This window comes from Uloborus diversus, chromosome 4 (assembly GCF_026930045.1).
Source record: "Uloborus diversus isolate 005 chromosome 4, Udiv.v.3.1, whole genome shotgun sequence".
NCBI classification, from domain to species: Eukaryota; Metazoa; Arthropoda; class Arachnida; order Araneae; family Uloboridae; genus Uloborus; species Uloborus diversus.
The window spans coordinates 119,293,215-119,308,461 of record NC_072734.1 but is presented as its reverse complement, the minus strand read 5'-3'; the positions used below and the strand labels follow the sequence as shown (position 1 = coordinate 119,308,461).

The 15,247-nt window shown below is 29.8% G+C and overlaps 1 protein-coding gene across 1 annotated transcript in view; it reads left to right on the top strand.

Moving 5' to 3' along the window:
* The window catches only part of LOC129220798 (zinc finger protein 45-like), a 58,109-nt gene that overhangs the window by 25,698 nt on the left and 17,164 nt on the right, over window positions 1-15,247 (top strand). Inside the window, exon 5 of the mRNA XM_054855229.1 lies at window positions 14,239-14,494. Within this exon, the coding sequence (XP_054711204.1) occupies window positions 14,239-14,494 (256 nt within the window). The remainder of the gene's footprint in view (window positions 1-14,238; window positions 14,495-15,247) is intronic.

The following is a 15,247-nucleotide window of genomic DNA, read 5'->3' as shown; positions in this document are numbered from 1 at the left end:
TAAGTTGTATAGCCTCCTCTAGCTTACTTAAGTCCACTATTACCCCTGTAGTTTGCTTGGGGAGAGTTCAGAAGAAATCAGATACGCTGTGATGAGTTTATCCCCTGTAATGTAGAAATCAAGTTTAGTACATAGGAAATCAATACTTGAAATAAAATATCCTTTGAGAAACTACCCCTTTTCTCTAACTTTGAAGCAAAGATCTATTTAATGTCATATAAAGAGATTTAATGGAATAATAGCTATACAAAAATGCAGCATGTTTAAGTTCAAATATAAATATATCTGTGAATATAATGACCAGTTACAGACATTGAACCCAGCTAGACTGGTCCTAGACATTTTATTACACAGCAATAAAATAGGTTTCATGAATAATTTCGAAGGTGTTATTCAAACCACTTCAAAGTCTTACAAATGTGTTTGAATGAAGATGTTTCAACATTTATTATAGTAATTATTTTGGTTACATTATGCTAGCCTCTCAAAAAGTATCTCATCAACCTCAAATCAAGAGACCAAGTTTTTGTTGCAAATTCATGCCTTAAACATGTGTTCTTTGCAAAATCTGTCATAATATTCTATAATTAGTACCGGTTTGTGAACTTACTTTGTATGGTTATTGTAGCTAATAAATTTTCTTTGTGATGTAAGCATTCAAAGTTTTGCTTGGTTTTAATAATTTGACTTTGTATAATTCTGTACTTAACAAAAGCACTTATGCATATTTGTCTTTGCAGATTCAAGATTTATCTTCCAAAACCATCCCAAAAGTTTGAAGATGACCTTCCTCTTTTTTCATGCACTGTTTGTGAATATGTGACAAGTGTTCAGCATAACTTCAACAGGCATATGAAAAGACACTCAGTTCAACCACTTCACTTCTGTGAAGTGTGTCACAAAGGTTTCAAACAAAAACTAACCTTAAAACTCATCTGAGAGTTCACACTGGAGAGCGACCTTTTGTATGTAAAATTTGTTCAAAATCATTTGCAAGAAATGAAAGTTTGAAATTACATAGTGTTTCTCATTTTCGAGAGTTCAAATAAAAGGCATGGAAATATGAATTTTGTGTTTCTCATCCTTCAATTTACGCAATTTTTCTGTTTGAAAAAAATGCATAAGGGGTAATCAGCATTGGCATTTCAAATGAGGATCACTAGGAACCCTAACAGAATTGATTATTATTTAACAAATTAATGCTACTTATTTATTCATTTTAGTTTTTGAATAAGTAATTTATAAATTATGGTATAACCAACTGAAATTCATCACATCCTAGACAGCACTGCCAGTGTTATATATTGTGTAGGTCATTCCAATGCAGAAAAGGAAAGTTAGGTTTGCACTTGTTAAAAGTCACTCTATGAAACTATGTTTTAAAAAGTAAGCATATGAATAATTTGAAAATAGAATGTAGTGAATTTGTGAAAACCAAAACTTTCTAGATTTGGTTCAACACGCTACGGCAGATAACATTTGCTCCTGGGGACGGGGATTTGGGAAATAAAGTCACAAATTGACGTGCAGTTATGTTAGTATGCAGTAGGACTCCAAACATCCAAATCAAATGGGACCGAACCCGATTTGGATAATAAAAACTTCAAATAATTGGATTTTTTGCAAAAAAAAAAAATGTGGGAAGGGGGGGGGGATTCCAAAAAAGGGCCTAGTTTTATAACTGCATGTATGTTGAAAATGGGGGGGGGGGGATTTTGTCTGAGGAAAAGAGTTTTTTATCAAATTAATTAAATGAGTGACAAATGGCAGCCAATAACTGAAGTGCACTATAAGACGGCAACTCATCGTGGCAACAATGTTAGCACTGCACCTACACCAGTTTCTGCGTACAGACAGAACCATTATTTTTCAAATTGCAATAAGTTTCCATCTTCATTTTGTGTATCTGACGTTCTTAAAGCGATTTGGATGATCGGAGTTCGGATAATTGGAGTTCTACTTCACTAGGACTTGAGATATGGCTTAAAACCAGTAATTCTAAGGAGGGTTTAACATCTAAACCCCTCTTGCTCTCCACTGATTTAACCTCATTAATTGTAAAATCAGTGGAGCAGCCAGAAAAAGAATTTGGAGGGGGATATGTTTAAATTTGGAGTGAGTATAACCTCCCTCCCTGAATATACCATTGTGTAAAATAATGTGTTGAAGTAGAACAGTTTCAGGAAAGTAAGAAGTCAAAATCCCCTCTGAAGTTAAATAAGAAAATCGTATGCACTATAAAATGAAATGATCATGAAAAATAAATACAGTCCTATTTAATAGATCGATTGGGAAATTTAAGTGAGAAAGAATGGTGTAAAGTAATAGAAATATGTTTTGCCTGCTATAGATTATTAATGGTTTAATTATACTGTGATATTGTTATCGTATTTGCATAAAATGTATCATTTTTAATAGTTCATGTATCATTATTTGGTTACCATAACACTCAAGTCAAAAGCACGCAAATACACTAGCATCAGTTTCATTGATATACAGATGTATTTTGTGTTTGCATTTATTGGTGATGCAGAAAAATTGCAATTCCACTCTGAGCAATCTTAGCTGCGTATGTAAAGATATGGTGGAAATAATGTTTTTCATTAATGTACTACAGTAAGAAACTGAAAAGTTTATAGTAATTTTCCTCTATTGACTACCTGTAATGTCAATTAACTGCTTGCTTCAATGAAACTATATTTGAAGCTACAGTGAAATGTTAATACAGTGGAGGGTCAAAAAATCACACAACTTGGGAGAGGTGGCTGTTTGGATTTTGGGATTTTGCAGGTTCAGACCACAAAGAAACAAAATTCTGAGCAAGCTAGTATCTTAAAATTGGAAAATTAAAATAGCAAAGTATTTTTGTTGTATTTCTTTAGATGATCTTTTTTTAGCCTGCTTTCCATAAAAGTGAAAGTAGCATAAAAAAAAAACATGCAAGAAGGCTTAACACATCTTTAAAATATCGCTAAAAAAAAAAAAAAAAGTCAAAAATAAGCAAAATAATTAAATAAATGGCAAAAAAATAAAAATTGGAAAGTAGGGTATTAAGATGCGGAAAATGTGGTCTGTTGGTCTCTCTGTAAGAACTTAAAAGCAAATTTGCTTCAAACAAACTTAGTTTGAAAAATCTCTTGACAAAGAACATGTATAGATTTTTTTTATTTGTTCAGTTTTTCGTTTAATTTTGAACAGTGCAAAAAAAAAAGTAACATTTTCGCCTATGAGAGAATTTAAGGCAAATATATATCCCTAACTTAAAGACGGATTTGCTTCAAACAAACTATGTTGGAAAAAGCTCTTGATGAAGAACCGATTTCGACTCTGACTCTTGAAATTTAAACTCTTGACTCCAACTCTGCAGCCCTGGTTTCTACTAGGAAATAACAATTTTTTATATTATTTGTTTTTATTTTCATTCTAAAATTTTAATTTTTTAAATCTATTTTTGGCAATGGGAAACATAAAGGGAAATTCCGAGTCCTTTATATTTTAACAGAATGAGCTGTGGAGACGGTTTTGTTTTTTTGATGATAAAAATGATTGATTAAAGTGGTCGTTTTTTTCTAAAGTTTTTTTTTTCACAACTTGAAAAAAATAAAATACGAGGCACTTTATTTTTACATGGAAGAGCATAACAAAAGATTTTTTTTTAAATAAATTTGATGTAATGTATTTATTTTGATAAGCTTTTATTTATAACCAAAATATTTGTTAGCAACAATTTGAAAAGTTTTTAAAAAATGTATCAAAACTATCTCAATGGTTCGTTATTCACCAGTAGTTTCAATTTGCTGAATAAAACTTCGAATTTTACTGGATAATAAAATATGAGCATGCACACATATATACATGTAATGAGAAAAAGACATTAAACATCTTTTTTTTTTTAAATGACAGTTTTGCAATGCAATCTCCAAATTTGCCAAAACATCAGACAAAATTTGCCAACTAAACAAATGTTTTGAAAGGTCACAGTGACCTCTCTGCAGAGCACGCCAGAATATTTTTGCAATCAAATCCACTCAATACGTGCATTTCTTCACAACAAACAAAATCAAACAAAAATATTCCTGAATTTTGGAAATATACAAAAAGTAAGAAAAGGCAAAGCAGAAAAATAGTGAGCATGAACATTTACTGTTTATGAGTATTTTCATTATTCCCATTTGTTGACCACCTATTCTAGTTACAGAATTTAGTTTCATTTCTACTTGCAAAGTACATTATTTTTCATGGATACTACTTTTTTGAAATTCATTTTTATTTTTTGATTGCCTTAGCAATTAGTTAAAATGTTAGAAATAAGTCATAAATCATGAGTGTAATTATATATTTAAGGGGATTTAATCAGATGACATGTGTTATTTCGACAATTAGATAAAAGTAAAAGGGTGGAAATATGATTTTCTTCTCCCAAAGAAGTTGTCCCTGAGTTATCAATTCTATATAACAGAGATTAAAAATGACTTCTATGACTGCTATACTTTTTGTGTTCTTATTAGTGATTGGCAAATTTTGAGTAACCATTTTTTTTCAATCTAGGTAACCACACAGCAAATGGTGACTGAATCAACTTTTTTTGGGACCTTTTCATTAATTTTTTCTTCTCATTTACATTTTTATTGTCAATTTTTTAAAAAATTCTAAAATAAAATGCTTGCTATTTTTTGCTAAAATTCTATAAAAATTACTGTATTATTCCATATTTTTTTTGAGACACTTAATCTATTTTTATTTACAGGTTATAGCAGTCACACCGCAAAGAACTTAAGAAGCTCTTCTGATGTTTTTATGTGCAATGTGTGTAACTATAAAACAACACGTGCAGATCACTTTAGGCGTCATACATTGGTGCACTCTGGTGATCGCCCTTTTAGTTGTGAAGTATGTACTAAAAGTTTCACCCAGAAAGAGCATTTGAGGACTCATTTAAGGATTCATACTGGTGAACGTCCGTTCCAATGCACCATTTGCCTTAGAACATTCGCTCATAAACAATCCTTGCAAATGCATTATATTACTCACCTCAAATAATATTTAATATAATTATTTGTCATTACAGATATTATCTCATTACATTCAAACTTATGTCGCACACTTTGATTTGGTGGTACTTTAAATACTTCATTGAAAAATTGTAATGAACTTTGTTGTGGATTCAGTATTTAAATGACAACTTATGATTTCTTTTGAAAATATCCTTTTTGTTCTAGAATCAAATCAACAATAAGAAAATATAAGCAAGACAGTAGCTTAATCAATGGTAGAAAGTATTCAGTTCCTTCATCTTGATTTTTAAGAGGATCTGTGCCCTTAAATAAAGTTTTGTTTCAGGTTAAGATAGATTTTTTTCTTATTTGAAATTGTAGCCAGGCTTTATGACCATTTTATTGCAGATGCTGTTTCAGAAATAATTTCTGAGTATTAGCACACACCAGTTGAAAAGAAAAATATGAAATTAATTTCTCATAAAATTTTCTATTATAAATTTTAAAAACATTTTTATTCTGTGTAAGATCTTGTCAAATTAATTAATCTACTTTTAATATTAGTTAATATAATTGTATGCTTTCCTTGTAATTTAAGATAATTCAATAATTTAAGCTTTGTCTTATAGGTGGTAAGTTATATTTTTTATGCTCAGAAAAAGAAAAACCTTTACTATATTCAACTCTTTTTATGATATTTTTTGTTTGTGACTAATTTACTAGACCAGCTAATTTTGTAAGATGTGCTTCGTATTTAACAGTCAGTCATTGTGTTTTGCTTGCTATATTGAGTTTGTATTTGTCATAAATGTTGTTTGGTAATGATTTTTCTTTTCTTTTTTTAATCATTTAAAAATGAAAAGGTTTTGTAGAAATGTTTGCATGCCAAAATAAATAAATACATCAATGAATAAGTAGTAGAGTTTAAAAAGTAAAGAGAATGAATTTAGTAGCCAGTAGCTTGTCTGGAAGATGCTAGAGCTTTTGTGCGCCTATTTATATTACTCTGTCTAAACCCTTACATACTGAAGCTATATTATAAAATTACTAATGCACTAAGTTTTTTAATATTTTTCCTACAATTTTAGTTTGTCATTACCACAAGGATGAGAAAAAAACTGGTTGTGTAAACTTCAATTTAAAGAGGTTTGATTATTTATACGTTAAATAACGTCAATTTATAAAATATTTGTTTGCAGTTTCAGAGAAATGCTTGACTTAATGCATGTAAAGATATTTTTGGATGTGAGTATTTATGTGTGTGGCGCTAAATAAACTTTTAAGTGATAGAAAAATAAATATTGTAATGCTGTAAGATGAGCAGTTAAATTGCTGTAAACTAACTGACTTTTAAGATAGCATCTTTGCTTGTTTTATTGTCTTCATTGTACTTTTTAGATTATGTTTAATTTTTGTTGTAGCAGCCTTTTTTTTATTGCAACATTGTTTTTTTCTTTTGTATAATTTTAATTGTAGTTCTTCCTTTTTGCATTTCTGTTTCGAGTGCTTATTTTTATAATGCTTATTATTTTAGACATAATTCTTCCTTTTTAGCCATGCTTCTTATTATTTATAGTTCTTGTTATATTCATAATGTTTGTTTTCTTGTTATCTTTTTTATTAGTTATGATTTAAACTAATACCAAGTCTTAAATATATACATATTTAATTGCATACATGTATTATATATTTATCTTAGTGTGAACAAATTTTTTTTCAAATCTAATATGTTTTGTCATTACTCAATATTATCAAGAATTTTATCTGGTTGTTCATTTTCATTTTATGTATTTATTTTGTTATTTTTAACATGATTTCTGTCATAAATATTGTTTTTCATTCATTTATTAGTAATATGTTTTTACATAATTATCATTAATTGTTCATTTTGTTCTTTTTTGGTTCTAAGCAATAAATATTGATAATGGTTTTGAAGTAACTTTTGTCTAAGTATTTAGTATTGTTTAGTATTTATGTATTGTATTAGTTAGATAAAAGTCGCAGTTATTAATATAACTATTTTACTAGATTTTATGCATGGTCTATCTAAGATGTTATTCTCTCAAAAACAATAGGCCAGGGAAATATTTACACTATAAATGCCGGCCAGGAAAGCCTTAGTTCTAATACATAGTAGTAACTACCTCAAATACATATATTTAATGAAAATAAATATGAGAAAAATAGAAACATGTTTTTATGAACTTAAAATTGCTATTACTATTACAATTAAATTACCATTCCTATAATTATAATATTATGTAATTATAAGTAATTAAAGTAATGTGTGTAAAAGTAACTGAAATAACTTTTTAATGTGTTTTGATTAATGTAGAAAGAGGTACAGCAATTGCCCCTTAGATCCGTATGTCATTGAATGAAATTAAGTAAGCAATGATTTACATTTCCAGGATTATTCATATTATGAGATTTTTCAGCAATCGAAATTGAACGAGTGACTTGATAATTCTGTACCTAAAAGCCGGACTGATTTAAGTCCAAAAATTGGGATTTTCCGTTTATTAGTGCATTGTAAGTAGAAGTCTATTCTGCATCGAGCCATGTGAACATAATTATTTTGAAAAAAATACTTTTAAATTTTTTAGTAGGGAAAAAAACACTCGTTCCACCCTTTGCATGCACCAGAAAAAAGTTTTTCCTATCCCCTGTAAAATCATCATAATGTGACTTATTCCCTTCTGGATCTGGGGTGCAGAATTGTGCTTGTTGCATTAACTCAATAACTCACTTTGAGGAATAAAATTTATCTGTAGAATGAAATTAAAATTAATTCTTATGAAAAATTAAAATGGCAGGATTTTATATTGAGAATAGAATTACATAACTTGTTTTAAATTAATGTCCAGTCACTACCTTCTTAAATGACTTAGTAGATGCCAGAATGATGAAATAAAAGCATCATCATTTTAAAAAGTTCATTGCATAATCTTTTAAAATAATTTTTTAATTAATAAATAATTTTTTATTTCTATGTCACAAAATGAGTACAAACAATAGATCCTATATACACCATCACATTGTTTACTTTTACAGGTCGTATTACTTATACCACAAGAAATGGAGGACCTAGTTATAGATTTTTTGAATGCTCTGTTTGCTCGTACAAAACAGCTAATTCAAGCCACTTAAAAAGACACATGGCTGCACATTTTGGTAACCGGCCGTTTACTTGTGAGGTGTGTTCAAGAAGCTTTGGTCGTAAAGAACATCTTGAAAGACATTTAAGGACTCATAATGGAGATCGTCCTTTTGAATGTGCAGTTTGTTTCAAAAGATTTGCAAAACAAGAATCATTACAGTTACATTATTCTACTCACATCAAATAATTTTTTTTTGTTTTGTGTAATCTTTAATATTTGTAATTGTATTGTCTGTTGACTCTTATTTTAAGTGAATACGTGTGGAATAGTTCTAGCTAGGACACAAGTAAGCTAAGCATTTCTGTTTCAAAATAAATATTTTAAAGAAACTTTCCTCAATTATTAAGATACATTGTAGATAAATTCACATGTCCCTCACTCCCCCTCCCCCCCTCCCTTCTGGAAATAGTGCTAAAAATCTCAAATTCAAAAGCTTAGAAAAATTGAAAAATTGTTTTTGGATTTCATAAGGAAAGTTCCCAGAATGAAAAACTACTCAGCATGTATGCATTTTATAATGTAATTACCACGGAAAAATATACTTTATGTGCTTGCATTTGATTATGTAGTCAGTATGAAGTATTCAGGAGCTTTTTCGGAGAATTCTGTTTCCAATTTAGTTTTGAATGATAAAGAAACTGTTGTGTGCATGACTGTTTAAGCTGAATAATTATAAAGAAATTTTTGATTACAATATCCTAAATATATGTATATCTTTATCACTTATAATGGCGTTCTCATTTTTGCAAATGAAAGATATAGTTGTGCTCAGCGTCATGTGCATACTGTAAAGTATTGGCAGCTAAAATTCATTAAAAACCTCAATCAGTTCTTTAATCTCCAAAATTACGGTTCCTCAAATCCTTTTTGAAATTAAATTTCCACTAAATCTAAAACTTCAGCATGTATTTTAATGCATACTGTGAAATAGAGGCAGCTTTGGAATTAATTGAGTCACCTCAAGCAGTTGCTTTTCAACCTTCAAAGTTACAGCTTCTTAAATCTGTGTGGAATTAAATTGGCACTTAATCTAATACCTCATGTGTTAAAAGTTACTACTTTGTTTCTTTCATATCATGCATGCAAAGAAAGTATTTTCCAATGAGTCCTTTAAGAAACTTTTAATAAAGTATCTAGCATCCCTTCCCAGATTAGTGTGCATTAGCTTGAACTAAATCGAAAAGAACATTTAAGAATGTTATCAATGCATTAGTGTCAAGCTGCTTTTTTGAATATATTTTTAAGAAGTATTGTATTATAATAATAATCATTATTATTTTAGCTTGTGGAAAAATGAATAGCTTTCTCTAAAATATTTTCCCATCATTAAAATAAGGCATGTGATTAATTTAAGTCATGAAATGATGTTTAACTGGCAAATTAAACAAATTGTAAAATTAGCAAAAAAGAAGTTTTCTTTTCAGTTAACTTTGGACAAATATTTGTTTGTAAAGATACTTAAAAGCTTTTTTTATTTTTAATTCCTTTTTTAAAAAGATTTTCAAATGGTGTAAATATCTTACCTCCTCTTTTGAATCAAAAAATTGAAGATTTTTAGAAAATTGTATGTATTTGCATATTTAACAATCCATACAACGTGTTTTAAAATTTAAACAGTTTTTTTTTTTTTAATTGCCTTGTATATATATTGGGTTTAGTTTTTCATTTGTTTGGTTTGTTGCAATTATAGAAATTTTGGACGAAACAAAATGCCAATTATTTCGTTCACTTCTAAATACCCTCTGACTGTAATGTGTTTCTTCAGATAGTTTTTATCAGTACAGTAGACCCTCGTTTTACGCGGGGGTTACGTTCCATGGAAATGCAGCGTAAATCGAAACCGCATAAATTGAGACCTAATACTAGTGTTAAAATGTGGGTTTGGTTCCATAGATAACAAAATACTTCATTCCTAGTGATGACTAATTGTATAATAAGTTTAAGTTATATGTGTTTTTATATCGATTTTTATGCACAACATGCATAAAGAAACATAAATTAATTTCGTGTTCTGTTTATAAAGAGGAGCTGGCTATGATAGTCTCTTGGCAGTCATAAAGAATTTTTCTCTGTGATTCTTTGCAGAGCATTATCACATCCATAATCACTTGCATCATTTCCATGATAGAATCTTCCTTCAATAACAAATCAGAAAAATCATTTCTATTGTCTAGAAATGACTCAAAATTTTCAATGTGAACATTTTTGGTTGTGCGTCACCGACATTGTATCCTCGTTGGTTTTGGCCTCCTTTGTCACTCCTAAAAGCTCTTCTTCAAGTGAGTTTTGAACTGTGTGAGTTTAATAACTTTACTTCTGGAAAGAGCTCTAGAACCAATCGCATAAAATGTCTCCAGTGGCCCAAGCTCAATTATTAGCACGCCAAAATGCAGTTGATTAATCGTAAACTGCAATCTTTAGGAGTTTGGATTTTAAAAGAGGGGAAAATTTTATCTGTTTGCATTGCTGCATCCGCATAAAACCGAAACTCATCAGCATAAAATAAAGTAAAGGTTCCAAATCTTAAACCGCCTATAATCGAAACCCCGTAAAATAAACCCATGTAAAACGAGGGTCTACTGTACAAACTTTCTATTTTTTTTCCATGAAGCTGCTTCAGAATTAATGGAAAACTGTCTTTTATTGTATCCTTATAGTCAAAACAATAATCGTTAGGGAGATTGGAAGTGTTTTCATGAACTTTCAAAGACATCTCATTGCTTAAAAAGAAGTTTCATAGTTTTTAACAAGGATTAGTAAAAATCTATTTTTTGAAAACATGCCAACCAAGTATGCATTGCCAAAAATTATGTATGCCATGTTTTAAGATTTTAATCATTTTGCATATTGTAAATATTTCTGTTATTTTGAACTTTAAAAGTTTTTTTAACATATGTTCCTTTAAATTTTTCTTTTGTTTTTCATTTTTAATATATTTTTTCCCTTTGTTTTAGTTATTATGAAATTATTGATTGTTTAAAATGTGTCTTATCAATTTATTTTGTCTGTAGGTGATTTTTAAAAACATTTTGTTCATTCATATGTTTTCTATATAGTATTTTAAATGCATTTAATGGCATTATTCTGGTACATGTGATAAGTTAGCATTCCGCTAGAGTTCCATAATTGTTGTTTCTTTGAGTTTCCTTAGAATTACATTCATTTTAAAGTGCCAAACATTTCAATGACTGATAAAGATGATTTTGTCATGTTTTTCCCAATTGATTTCTTTGTTAGGATATTGTGTTAATGAAATGTTTTTATTCTTAATTGTGAGATGATCATTAATTGTTTTTGAAAATATTTTATATGCTGAATTTTGGTTGTCTGCTGAAATTGAATATACTTGTAACTGTGAGTTTTTTGAAAACTTAATCTTATGTCAGTTGTTTATGCCTTTTTGCATTTATTTTTCTCATTCAAAGGTTGTAATCTTTGGATTGCTGCTTAAAAACAATGATTTATTCTGTTTTGTATTAATGTCTGTAACTTTTGTATAAGTAAAGCAAATGGATAATATTGCTTTTTGTGGCATCTTTGCTTTTTTTTTTTTTTTTTTCATTTTAAATTCCAGAATTTATGCATATATCCCCCCCCCCCTCTTTTAAGAGTGTACAATATTTCTGCTATGAGCTTTTTTCATATAATACTTCATCAAAGTCATAATTAAACAGCACAATCAGTACTTTGGCTATAGATGTCTGGTTTGGGGTGGTATAATTTTCCTGTCATTTTTGGATTAATGAGCAGAACCTTTTAAAAGAGCTTGAAAAAGAGTTGATGTATCTAGTGTACCTAAAAACGAACTTTGTGGCAAAATTTACAAATACAAACTTGATGACCAGCAACAGGCGCTGGGCAGATTTATGCTGGTCCTAGTCAGTTTATTAGTCTCCACTGAAGCTTTTGTCAAAAATATGTCTTAAGAATTAGAACAGTAAATAAAATTGTTGCCATAAAATTATATATAAGAAAAGTTAATCAAAGCATACTGTAAAATGAATTTAAAAGTCACTCAGTCTTTATAGAAAACTATTGGCTACTAGCAGTAAAAGAATAAATCTGTTCAAAGTGCAATACAATGCAAGAAATAGAGGAGATATACTAGCTTATATGTAAGGTGTGTGCAGATTAAATTTTGTTCAAATAAAGCAAGGGGAAAAGGTTTCTATGCTTGCATACCTTTAATGAAGCAAACAAGTTAAACAATCATTAAATTACTTTTAAGCTACCAAATAAATAAGTTATAAATGAATAATAATGAAAAAGTTCTGTTTTTTTTTTTTTTTTTTTTTTTTTTTTTTTGCATTTAAAAGTTGCACAAAATGTCTACACCTTTAATAAAATAGTACAAGCCCTAAAAATAATTTTTACATTGTGGTGATAGGTAAAGTTTTAGGCAAAAAAGTTATGTAAGTAAATCCGTATTAGCAATAGAATATTTCAATATTCAAGGTGGTATACAAATACTGGGATGCAGTTTCTTCATTTACCTCTCTTATCTGAAACGTATTTGAATGAACTACAGAATGAACTGCAGTTTTTTTTCCATAGTAACATAAAATATTTTGTGAGTTATTAATTCTGTTCAACATTCTAAAAACTTTTCCAATGAACTGTTTTGTAGCTATACAAGTTTATTGTATAGCTACAATAAACTACTTATTGTATGTAGAATTTATTATATAGTTTCATTAATATATTTGTGCTGATTTTAAAGTGATTTTTCTTTCATATTTTAAAAAACTGTTTCACATATTTTTTTTATTTTTTTGGTTTCTCCACTCTCTAGATTTTAGAACATAAAACTTGAAATTCAAAAATTGTAAAAGAATCTGCTGTTATTTCTTTTATTAAACTTGAAACTTCAAGAACTGTTTTTCAAATTAACTAAATTTTTTTTAAAAAAGTAGAGGAGGAGGGATTTCTCTTGCCCTGAGGGTGATATGATAAGCTTCTATGAACATTGTGGTCTTGGTCCTGAGTGTACTACTGTGCGTGTATTTTTGGGTTACAAGAAGCCCTTTTTTCAATGCAAAAGAAGTTTTTAACTTCCCATTCTAAGCACCAGTCACAAAGAACTTCGTGAACCTTAAAAGTGATTTTGTAAAATCACAAACCACTATTAAGTATTTGCTGCCATGGATAGCATTTGAAAAAATTGTGAATCAAGTAAAACTAAGCAGAATGAAGTAAATGCTTATTACTCTGTTTTAAAATGACTCAGAGTGGAATTTATTGCTGTGGATATGTATGCCATCAAGTTGCATATATAGCATAGCAGCCAGCTCTCCCGGTTCATTTGGGTGACTCCCGAATTTTGTTGCTCTCTGCCGAACACCCTAATCAAGTAAATATCACACGAATCTTTATCAAACCAACAAAATTTTCCAAAGGAGGCATTTAAAAAAAATTTCCAGATATAATATGTATACTATTTATTTCTGTGTGTGTCTGTATTCTGTAACCCTATCTCTTCTGAACTGGCAATGTCTACCAAGTCAATACTGGTACCGTTTTATGCAGTACATCCGAGGAAAGCCATTCTGCCCTGTCTCTCCCCTCTAAACGTTAAGGGCCGGACATCTAGGGGAGAAAATGATTTTAAATCATCAATTGTCACCGACTACAGGCGACTCTGAGCCACCAAAGGTGGCCAGAGAGCAGGAGGTGAAGCCCACTAGTTTAATAATAGTTTGTACAATGAAACAAACTAACATATTTGGAGTTTTTGTAAGGTGATTTGTGCAATAATTAATATATCTGTTACCGTGGAGTTTCTTCTTTCAATTTTTAAACAGATATCCTCATCTAGGTTTGCTCATCTATCCCAAAAAAGAAACAACCCCCCAAGAATGAAAATTCTTAAAACACTCGCTAAAATCAGTGGCACAGTCTACTCTATTGCAGAACAAAAATAAAACCTAAAGTCAAAAGTAGCAAACTGTCAAGATGCAGGATAAAATAGTTATTCTATGGTACATTAAAATTTAGTGAATGATTAAAAAGTAGCTTTACATTTTTTGGTAACCTATATCTATGGTTGTTTCCCTTCTCACTTTTATTTTTCTTCTATGTTACAGATGATATAAATCATTTTATGAAGAGCAGTGGACGTTGGAAAGAAGGCAATTTTGTATGTGATGTATGTGGCTACGCCACAACTCGCAGAGATCATTTCAAGCGGCACTTGATTGTGCATACAGGAGAGCGCCCTTTCTTCTGTGAAGTTTGTTTCAAAGGATTTAATCAGAAAGAAAATCTTCGAACTCACTTAAGGATCCACACTGGAGAACGGCCTTTTGAATGCCCTATCTGTCATAGGAGATTCTCACAAAAGCAAACATTGAGAATGCATTATGTTACTCATGTCAAATAATTTGAAGTGTAACTTCAATATCAAAAAAATGTAATCAAAAAATGTTTTATCAATTTAAAAAAATATATTTTACAAGGAGGAAAATTGCCTTTAAATTTGTAAAACTAACAGTTTAAACTACAGTAGAACCTTTTTAACTCAGAATCCCCGTAATCTGGATGCCATCTAGATGAAATACATGTTCTCTGAATAAAATTAAATTATATTGTTGTTCAGCAAGAACATTTGAAAAATTTTAAAACTGAATAATTAGTAAGTAATAGCACAGTACAAGGACGCCCATAAAGGGGGCAAGGGGAGCGAGGGGCCCGAGCGCCCCCTCCCCCTTTGAAATTAGAACTTCCTTGCTTTTAGTACTTTTTTCTTTGCAAAAATGTAAAAACATTTCTTCTCCAGCCATTAATGAATAAGTTATTAAAAATGTCAAATTTTAATGACTCTAATCTGTCCTGGAATCAGTTTCCACGGGGAAAATATTTGAGCCCCCCCCCCTGCAACTTTGCATATGGGCACCCATGGTACACTACTGTATTGTACTGCTGTTTATTTATAGTATATTTTTTCCAACTTAAATACTCTTTGTATTATACATTTACTACTAATAAAATTAACAATATTTTACTTTGCTGAGCATATCTCTCTTCTGTAACACTTATGATCCATATTAGACAGATTCTAGCTGTTTGTATGTACAATGTACCGGATATGTGAAA